The sequence below is a fragment of the Poecilia latipinna genome, unplaced genomic scaffold (assembly GCF_001443285.1).
Source record: "Poecilia latipinna isolate Pla-1442-1.1 unplaced genomic scaffold, P_latipinna-1.0 Scaffold902, whole genome shotgun sequence".
Classification (NCBI taxonomy): Eukaryota; Metazoa; Chordata; class Actinopteri; order Cyprinodontiformes; family Poeciliidae; genus Poecilia; species Poecilia latipinna.
In genome coordinates this window covers 39,113-50,216 of record NW_015113518.1, presented here as the reverse complement: position 1 = coordinate 50,216, position 11,104 = coordinate 39,113, and the positions used below count along the sequence as shown (strand labels likewise).

Here is an 11,104-nt window from a genome sequence, read left to right as displayed (position 1 = left end):
TCGCTCTGTGCTCAGGATGAGATTTCCGGTTCGTTTTAGGGATTCGACTGATTTGGCTCAGCTCACGAGCAAGAATCGGCTCTTCTGCTTCTCAAGCGGTTCTTTACTCTTAGAGCTGCATGAATATTAAATAACTGGATTGGGCTTTGTTAGGTTTCTGTGTACTTCTTAGGGGGCTGCTTTCCTCCAGTCTAAACTTAAACTATACAGCATGTTCTCTCAGTCTTTCTCCAAAAATATACTGATAAGTAGAGTTGCCAACTTTTAAATGAAACTTGGAGGGAGACAAGTGTGGGGGCAATTAAAAAAAGTTGGGCAAATAAATTTAAGACACAGTGGCACTGTACATCTGTTCCTGACAATCAATTGTTTGTAATCACATGTTTTGTTTTGTTTTTGGCTTGTTTTACTATATTTAAAGTTTTATTCTCATAGCAGAAGGAGTTACAAAAGTATTTCCAGTTATATTCTAACACATTCTAACATTATTATCTAGATATTCATTCTTCCAGTTTCACTGGTTCACTGAGCCGGTGAACATTGGACCAAACTTATAAGGGACGAGCCAATGTTTCTTTTAAATAATTGGTTCGCAAAACAACAGTAGAAAGTAAAAAATTAGGGAAACATTTTATTGTTTAAAATATTAAATGAGACACAGAACCAAAGAGGTACTTGAGGCTCTGGAACAGCATGTTGCAGACCCCTGAAAACCATGATCCTATACCTCAATCGGGCTGAAGCTAAAAGTGCAACGCATTAATTTTTAATTCATTTTTAAAGTAAAACTTGATGATCTGAAACAACTGCAACAAAAAGGAAGACATTTGCAAAGAGCCAACACTTTGTTAAGCTGCACTTATAAAGTTATCCTATCAACAGACTCAACAAAGCTGTGGATCTTTTACTAATAAAATCATACCTGAAGGCTATTGTTTGCTCTGGATTTTATTTTCGGGTGTCAGTGTAAAAGGTTCTTACAATATTTTAGTCCTACAATTTTTTTTTTCTGTAGCAACTTTGAAAACCGTGCATTTTACCTTCTAGTTCAAAATCATTATAATTATTTTATTCAGTAGTGTGATTCAAAGTCAAGGCAAACAATTTTTGCAAGGCACTGCACATACTAAATAATTTGTGATATCTATTCAGTAGAATGTAAACCACTTCTTCCATAACCTTTAATTTGTCGATCTGTCAGCAGATCAAATCTAAGGTATTGTTCTCACAGTTAATGGATTCCATAACAAATATGTAATTATTGCCTTTCCTTTATGGGAGGATCTCATATTGTCTCTGCAAAAGTTTGCCACAATATAAAATCTATTCTTCATTCACATTTTTAAAAACACAATACAAACAGTCCGTTTAGATAGAAATCCACTCATGAATACCAATGCAACATTTTTTTTTTGCTCTTTGTCTGCATAGAAATCCCCTCAGGATGGGACCCCCACCGTCTCCAGGGTAACGGGACTCAGCCTCAGGCACGTCGTGTGTTAACCTGCTATAGTCTGGATGCCATTAATTAAACCGGCGGAGGAAGCAGCTCAGTAACTCGCTGTGTTTACCACTCTTTCTCTGTGATCTCATGTGCACACACAGACACCAACCGAAACAAACCTCTCGCAAACAATCCCTGCATCATAAGTGTGTTGTATCAGTGCGTGAAGGCAGCCTCGTTTGCTGCCACGCAGCCTGCTGGAGGGCGTCGGTCAGTGCGCTTTTTACGCGCTCTTATGCTGCAGCGTGTTTACCAGGAGGAGAGGAGGAGAGTTTGGGATCCTGACTTCCAGAGCGCATGTGTCCCCCCGCGGAGATGGCAGTCGTGAAGAGGAGCCGCTAAACTGGACTTCCTCTCTTTCTTTATTTTTCTTCCCCCCTTGAGGTGTAAGATGAGAGCCTTTGCACTGAGGCTGGCGAGCTCGGGAAGATTTGTGAAAGCAACTTTAATTTTCCAAGCAGAGGAAATGTCCACATTTGCGAGTCCGACCATTCCCTCCTCACAGCTGACCTCGGATCAGCTCACGGTGCTCGTTGCCTCCTGTAAGTAGCTCATTGAACGCCAGTCCTGCTCAATATTTACTTTTCATAACTTCGTCAAACAAGTTCCAAGAAGAAAACATCCTTGATGTGCAGCATCAAGATCAGTTATGAATTTCAGCTGCTGCCGATGAGGTTATTTTATGTAAATCCAACTTGCTTATCACACGTTGTGATGGAAATGTGATTTTGTGTCTAATTTTTATCAATAATTGTTGAATAGCTGAACAGAGATGCACCAGTCAAAAAAATTTGGGGGGCTGACATCAGTTTTTGGTTTTATTTGAAGCGTAAAAAGACATTGAAACAGAGTGAAACATAAATGTTCTGCATGTTTTTGTCGACAGAGGTAGCAGCTTTAAATTAAATGAGGGTGTTACTACATTATTCAAATTTATGCATCATAGCATGCCCTGTCTGATACTGAAACATAAATCTCTTTCCAAAAAACACCAGAGGGGAATTGTCTTTAAGGGATTTTTTTTCTCTCTCTCATTCTTATTTTGCTGGACTTTAAACAACATTTTCCTGAAAGTAATTGCTAAGGTCTGAAAGCAGCAGGTGCATTCATGGAAAGTGACTAGTAAATGCAAGGGTAAGGTAAACATTCCCATTGAGTTCTGAAAAAAGGAGCAAATAGTTTTCATAGAAAGTAACTAGTAGATTCCATGAGACTTTCAGTACCACGTCGTTCTGGAGAGTCGCAGGTGAGCCAACAAAAGTACCTGCAGCTTCCAGGAAAGCTTCAGAAAATACCTTGTAAGTTCCAAAGAGCAACGTTTACGTTTCAGGAAAGTAATGTTTCAGTTCTGAAGCATTTAATGAAACAAAAATTATAAGCTGCTGACCTGCCGATCTCTGATTAGAGAAAATCCGATTAATTGCAGATTGTAAGTTGCACCTGTGTCTAAAATGAAGGGTTTGAAAATCGATTCGTCCTTATTAAAATGTGAAACATTACGCCACAACATGTCCTCATAAACAAGCAGCAATTACTAATGAACTATTTCCCTTTTTCTCTTTTGAAACAGTTTCTTCTCTGGTGTTCTTTTTCGTCGTCATCGTGCTGCTTTCCATTATTTACCGCAAAGATCCCCAGTGCTGCAAACACGGCTCCTATCAGGACCCACACGCAGATATGGTGAGTCGCTCAGAGAGGGAGCAAAAAAAATAAAAAATAAATAAATAAATAAACACACCACGCCGTGAAAAGTTTCCCTTGTGCTGAGCTTTCTTCTGAAGGTGATCTGTACGTGCAGTGCTGCAGGACACACTCTGACAAGAGAGAGAAGTGTGTGTGCAGCACCGTTAACAAGTGTCAGATTAAGTTTTGCCTGGCTGTGGCGAAAGGACTGAATAAGCTTGATATCATCGTTCTGCAGCAATGGATTCGCCTCTGTGAATTAGCTGCCCTCCAGAAATATCTCACAGAGACTCGGTGATTCTAATGGAACTGGACAGAATTAGCTCTCACCGTGCATACTGATGCAACTTCACCACCGATGTAATTAAATCAGAGCAAATCACTTCTTTTTTATTTATTTTTTTTACTGACACTCTGTGTGAATATTCCAAGCGTTCAATCTTTCACCTAAATTCACAACTGCAAACGCCTTAAGAAACTGTGGTTGAAGTCTGGAACAAGTCAGGCAGAGGAAACAATGCGTCTGGTCAGGTGTGCCTTCATGCAAAACACTGTGTTTTGCATGAAGGCACTTTACCTTGAACACACCAATCCTACAGCGAAACATGTAAGTGGCGGCATTATGCTGTGGGAGCGGATTTTCCTGTTGTATTTCCTGTTGCCCACAGTCAGAGCTACAATAACATGGTTTGGACTGAAGCATAATTATGTCAAAATTCCCCAGAGTCTGTGGAAAAACTGAACATTGACATTCACTAAGAGTCTTTATCCAATCTAACTGAGCTGGAGCTACATTGCAAAAAAAGAAAAAAACAAGGAAAATTTCAATCTCTATATGTACAAAGCTGGCAATGAGAGACCTTAAAAAAGTAGTTGGAATTGCATATTTTCCAACAACTTATTATGTCAGAGAAGATCATATATATATATTTTTAGTTGTGAAAATTAACAAGTGACATTTTCATTCCTTTTGTAACTATTGTTGACCTATCATGTAAAATACCAACAACAAAAAACAACAACAACAAAAAAAAACACCACCTGGGATTGAGGCTCTAATTTGGAAAAACATATGAAAATGTTTGCCGGCAGAAAACACGATCGATTATCAGCTCGGTGCACCAGGAAGTTACATGCGGAAATGTAAACAGTTCAAAGATGGTAACTGTTCTGGCTTGAGCGCTATCTTTGGACTGCAGGAGCACAGGAAGCTGTTTCTCAGCCATGGTTTGGATTAGATAGATCTGCTGCCTAGTTTAAGGAACCAAGAGAGTCTAATTTACAGATCCAAACTGGCCACTATGGCCACCAGTTACATCCAAACGCACGCATAAGATGAGATTTTGTGTTTAAATGATCGTAAATCCTGAAAATGATTAATCTGAGAACGCTGTTGTCTGTTGGACTAAAACAAAAAAAAAAAAAAAAAAAGAGTTCAGAACAAACACAAACCCTCTTTCATTGTTTCTCAGAGGGATATTTCATGTCTTCAGCTTCATAGCCACATACCTTTCCCTGCTTCACTTTGCCCCCATGAATAGGGGACAGACCTCTCTGTGGGTGTGTGGGTGTTGGGGACACAGTGGAGACAATGGATCTCCTTCAGTTTGAAGCAGTAGGAGAGAAAAAAAAAAAAAACGAGCCGCTGCTGGGATCCTCCCCCGACTTCAACACCGATTTTACACGGTTGTGCTTTTTCACACTGGCCGAATCAATGGCAGGCGACAAAAAGACAAACCTTCTTTTCTTTTTCCCCTTTCCTGAGGACGTTCTTCTGCTTCTTTAAAGTACAAACGAGACCTTTGCCATCACCTTTTTCCAAGTGCTCTCTGTTTCTCACCGAAATGCGGCGAGGGGTCAAGCCAAAGGTCGCCGCTGTGCGTCTTTTTTGAGTGTGAGAAAAGTGATAGTTTGATCCGCCCGATCAGAAAATGATCAGTTTAACACTTCAGAATAGCCAAATACCATAAAATGTTGAAGTAAATGCGAAACCTGTTGCTCCTCGTACTCAGGAATTAGTGTCAAATTGACATTGTTATGATCATGACTTGCAGGGAGATAATGTTCACCGGAGTGTGCTTATGAACAGCTACCTGCCGCAGCTACAAGGACAACACTCAAAAGGCCTCTTGGACCCTCCTGACACAGTCAGTACATCACATTGTTCTCCTCACAAAGGACGCTCATTTAGACGCGAGGCAATTAACTTGCTTTTCTGTCAGCCTTCCCCCCCCCCCGCATCCCAGCGCCACATACAGTGAGACGCTGACAGGTCTTGTTGTTTAATGTAGGGGGTGGGAGAAGGAGGAGGTGCGGAAATCGGAGGGTGGTCATGTTGTCGCCTTATTGATCTAATAATTTATGGTGCTACTAAACCGTCCGGGGCCCACAGGGATGAAACAAGGCATGAAAATTGGTCAATTGGGCTGAAGTTAGTGGCTCCCTGGCTAATCGCAGATGGGGGGAAACGACAGCTAGTAGTGCGTGTCAGGATACAGAGTCCCGTAAAAGTACGTTTACCTCTTGAACTCTTGTTACTTTTGTCATGTGGCAACCACAAACTTTAACGTATGTATTTTGGGGGAATTTAACATAAATTAGCAGAGTTTTGCACAGGCAGACTGACATTTTTACTTGTGTTTTTTTTTGTGTGTGTGTGTGCAAAATATAGCTGCAGCTGAATCAGGACAAAGGTGGAACATTTGTCCACAGATTCTCATTTAGATTTAACTCTGGAATTTGACTAGGCCATTGTAACAGTAATAGGACTCTTTTAAGCCCTTAGACTGGAGCTCTGGTTGTATGTTTTGCAGCAGCTTTTCTTCCACCCATCTTCTCAAAAATTCTCACTGCTTTCATTAACTAATAGCTTTCTTCTTCCCAATCTTCTACTTTAGCAAGATTTGTTAAATATGTGGCTAAAAACTGCCCTGTCGCCAGATTCTCCTACTTGATCCATGTTTCTCTGCGGCTTCTCCAAAAATATTATCCAGTGTCTTGACTGCTTAACCAGATAATACTTTTTACTTTCCTTGTTCTATATGTCAGGTTATGCACAGGTTATTTCCAAATTAGGCAGATAAAGGCAAGAAAGGCTTATTTGAATAGAACCATTCAGACAAAGGGGAACAAAGATTAAAAGATGAACGAAGTATCAAATAGAACCAAGAAAATGTGCTGCCTTGTGGCAAAAAGGATGAAAATATTAGCATGACAACATTTAACATCAGGTAACTTCTGGAGGCAACTGGTTCTATCGTATTTAAGGGTTAAGAGATTAAAATGCATCCATTCAGATTTTAATTTGCGAAAAATGATAAAAACCACGTGGAATATTCCTTCTCCTTTTCAATTCTGCACTTTGCATTGATCTATGACATTATATTTCTATTAAAAAAAAAACATTGGGATTTGTTACTTAATTTGAGTGAATACTTGTTCAAGGTGCCAGATAAGCTGCATCTTCTGAAGTCACTGCTGTTTGTTTCAGGATGCTCCCCCTCAGTACTACAGCAGCAGACAGACTCTGGTTGGATCTCCTTGTTTGGAGCAGACTCACATCCCTGAGGACAGCGTTACCCAGGTAACCCCGCTTCTGCGCGCGCATCATTTCCACTAAAAACAATCCTTTGCTGGAATCACTTCTTTGGATTATGACTCGGTGCGTTTCGTTTTAAAGTCATTGTTTTTGCCTCAAGTGTCCAGTGTCCTCTGTCCCTCTCAGCTGCCGGGTGAGCTGTTCTACGTGGGCCTGCCCTCCAGCTACAGCCTGCCCGCCCTGGAGGCCACCCTGCCGAGGCTCCCCTCCTACGAGAGCGTCCGAAAGAAGGACCGCCAGCGGCAGATCCACATGATGATCGCAGACCGTTTCGGCCTCAATGGACCCATTGTTACTGAGGTAGGGTGAATTACCGTATTTTCCGGACTATAGAGCGTACCATAAGCCTCACCTACAAATTATTTTGATAAAAACTGGAAACGCATCGCTCTCGGTTTTCCGTAAGGACCCAGCAGAGGGCAGCGTCCTAATAAATCTGCTGGACGAACCATGGTTTCGTTCACACAGAGTTTATGTGCAGTGGCTCTATTTCCCTCCTGTACTGCCAGATCAATAGCCTTCAACTTAAAAGCTGCATCATATGAGTTTAAATCATTTCTCCGTCGTGCCTGCTGCTAGCATGTGCTTGTTCTAAATGAAAATTAGCGCTTTCTTCTTTGATTTAATGATTCACTTCCTGCTAAAGCGCCCCCTGGTGGTTGAAGAAAAATCCACAGAAAAGCCGCACATGGACTATAAGCCGCATGGTTCAAAGTGTGGGGAAAAAAGTAGCGGCTTATAGTCCGAAAAATACAGTAATTCAAGACTTCGCCGCAACATCCACAGTCACAGATCCCGTGACGATGAAGCCCTTCAGAGACTGCTGTCGAGCTTTTTTTTTTTTTTTTTAATGGGATCTGGAGACAGTTGTCACTTCGGTCATGCAAGGTCAGCTCAATGTGTGGCTTAGCACTAAATAAAGATAAATTAAGGTACCTTTCTATCTGTCGCTGTTTCACTGACAGACAGTTCTGCTGCAAGAGATTAGACAGCAGTCGCATCGGGGTTATCAGGAAGCGCGATCAGCGCCTCTGCATTGTGCTCCCGCTTTTAACATTTTACCTTGTTGATCTATGGCTGAGCTTTGGGTTCGCACAACGCTCCAGCAAACAAGGTAATGAGAAAAAGGCACATCGAACATAATTAGAGGCCGCGTCCATGAGTGCAAACAGTGGCCAAGAAAGCAGCTTTGTACTCCTGTCGTCTGCCCTCCTTTTTCTTAATCAGACACTCCCTGACATGACACACACACACGAAAGCGAGCTCACACCCGCTGCTTTTTGCCCATCACAGCAGTGGTCAATAAAGAAGCAGATATCCCTCCCGCCTCCTCCCCTTTCTGGCCTGAACGTGAGCGAGAGCTCAGATAGTGATGCCCGCTCGTTGTCCCCCATCTGTCCTGCAGCCTGAGGCAGGACGGCATGGAAACATTTGCAGCCTGGCGCTTGTGTGTGGTGTGAGACAGAGTGCAGGGTGCGGGGTTGTTCGTGTTGCCTGAGGGTCCCAGAGCAATTAAAAGATAAGAGAACTCAGTAAGGCAGCGTGGATCTGCTCGATTTTATCAGGCAGATAATGAAGGGGAAAAAAATCAAGTTCCAGCCAGCTGGAGTGGGACCGGATTAATTGGTAATGTAAATACAAACATGTTCCTTTTATTCTTTAAAAATAGGCTTCAAGCCCTGCAGGCCACAGGATGTTCTCTAACTCCCCTTTCCCCCAAAAACGTGCAATACAGGGTCCAGCAGCTGTATTTGGTCCGTCCTTTTCATGTCTATGAATATAACTTTATTTGCACAAAGCAATGATGATGATGATAGATAAAGCAAAGTTATGTGGACACAATTTAACCCTAAGCTATCTACAAAAACCACAGTCTAAACTTCTACTTGAAAAATGTATATCTCAGATAGCATCTCAGATGACTCCTGCGTTTCAGTGTTTTGTATAACATACAAATGCAGTGGATGGAAGTAGCTAAAAATCCCACTATTCTACTGACTCATTTTTTTTCATTAATTGGACTTGAATCTAGATTAACTTGGTTCTGTCTGCAACAGAATGAATTTCTGTCAAATCAAAACTCAAGGCAAACACGTGTTCATAAATTTGTCTGTTTAAGCCATTGTTAAAACAAATCCCAAATATTTTCTGTGAAAAGTTACCAAAATCTATCAATTATTACCAAAAAGGTTGTTATTTGGAGAAACAAGACTAAGACCCCCTCTGTCATTTGTGATCCATACAGTCTCCTCCGTCGTACGAAGAGAGCATCCGCCAGTCTGTGGAGCTACCGTGTGACATCCTGCCATCTGACCTGGATGTTCCCCTTCCTCAGAGAGCTTACATGAGCGTGAGCCCAGGTTACACCACAGACAGCACCATTCTACCTCCTGTATGAAGCCGAACAAGCCCTCAAGCTGGAGAAAGGCTGTACCTCAGTTTCTGAAAGAGTTCAACAGAACTTTCTGATCCAGATACCTCAAACTGAGCCGGACAACCAACCCAAAGAGGAGCTGCATCCCATCTAACCAGAGGCACATATGAATACTTCAAAAAACTGAGCATTCAGAAACCAAGGTGGCTGGGACATCTTAGGAAATTGACCAAAACAAATTAATGACAGTGTTGTGGGTGCGGTTCTGCTCATAATTATTTTATTTTTTATGTTTTTTTTATCATAAACCATAAAGTGAAAACACATTGTATGTTTTTTAATTCAGATGTGCTGTAAAGCAGATATTTGTTTGTGCAGCCAACCAACAAGGAGGGAGACAAAAAGTGCCAAACACACAGTTATTTTCACTTTTAAGAAAGTTGAGCTAAATGCTCACAAAACACTATGTTCTCTATAAAAGAGGGAGGAACAACTCAAACCCGGGGAACAAACGAACAACAAGGAGCTAGTTTTGCAAAACTCAATAAAACACAACTTAAAATAACAGTCTGGGAATCATCCTCCACAGTCACCAATCAAATACTATGTTTTATAGAGGGAAACAAAAGTAAAGAAATGCAAAATATGATACGAGCAAATTTCCCACTGTGCAACAATATCTGTTTTTATTGTGTTCATTTACCTCAGTGTGCGTTCATGGTTAGGTTTAATCTTGAACTCGTCCTGTGCCGTATTTATTGAAGAACAATAATTTCCCTCGTGTTTCTTCTTTGTGGAAATGCAAGAAATAAACAGTTTTACTATTTTGTTGATGGGCTGTCCTAATTTAAGTTTCATTTGAATAACAGAGAATAAAGAAAACCCATGTGCACAACAAAGCCGCAGCGTAGAGAGATCTGTCTGTACACGTGTGAGGAGGAGAACGTTTTAAACATAAACGGAACGGAGATTCTCTGAGGAAAAAAAAAATGTATAAATCGTTTGGCTCCGATCATGAAGACTTCTCTTATGATGTGGCTGTGTCACAAAATAATTGCTTTGTGTTTTGTTGTTCAACATTAATAGATGGCATTTGGTTTCAGTTGTAATGAAAATTCAATCCAATTCCCCAAAACACGTTGCTAGGAACTCTACTTTTATTATTTAATAGTGAACTTTTCCACACTGTGCCATGTTGCATCAACAAATTTATTTATTTTTTGCTATTTTATTGGTATTTTATGTGACCAACAGAAAGTAGAGCTTCACTGTGAAATTGTAGGAAAACAATATATGTTTCTGAAAAATCCTTGCGGATAAAAATCTGATAAGTGTGGCATGCACTTCTTTCAGCCCCATTTATACTTTTTCCTCTAAATAAAACAATGGTGCAACTGATTATAGCTTAACTAAAAGGCAAAAAAAAAAAAACAGCACATGTGAGTTTATTTTAATATCCAATTGCATGGAATAAAGAAGAGTTGACGCAAATTTCAGATCTGCAAAGCCGGTAGCAGACTTTCAGCTTTAATTGGACCGAAAGGTGGTTCAAAAATGTATTTGCTGACAGTTCAGATCACACAAAAATATACACCAAAATGTTCAGATTTTCATTTGTAGAAAAATTTGAGAAGCATGTATCGTTGTCTGTCTACTATACAGTCTGTCACATAAAATCCCAATAAAACACATTGGTGTTTGTAGTTAAAATTACAAAATGCAGGAAGAGGATATGGACATTTTTCTAACGCCATGTGTTATATCTTATAGTTGTTCACTGTGCATTTTAACCTCATTAAATTGACAGCACTTGCACAACAAATTAAGTTGTTTATAAAGATGCTTAAAATGGTAATAAAAGACACTGATTTGTTTTCTGCTATGATGTTTTCAACTCAACACCAACTGAAATAGCCACAAAAATTTAATAAATAAACATTGTTGA

The 11,104-nt window shown here is 40.4% G+C and overlaps 1 protein-coding gene across 1 annotated transcript; it reads left to right on the top strand.

Moving 5' to 3' along the window:
* The first annotated feature begins 1,410 nt into the window (after window positions 1-1,410).
* LOC106957410 (uncharacterized) lies at window positions 1,411-10,058 on the top strand. The gene is made up of 5 exons (XM_015048743.1): window positions 1,411-2,046; window positions 3,075-3,184; window positions 6,678-6,770; window positions 6,912-7,085; window positions 9,031-10,058. The coding sequence occupies exons 1-5, from the start codon at window positions 1,896-1,898 to the stop codon at window positions 9,181-9,183; spliced, it is 681 nt and encodes a 226-aa protein (XP_014904229.1). The 5' UTR covers window positions 1,411-1,895; the 3' UTR covers window positions 9,184-10,058.
* The last annotated feature ends 1,046 nt before the right edge of the window (window positions 10,059-11,104 follow it).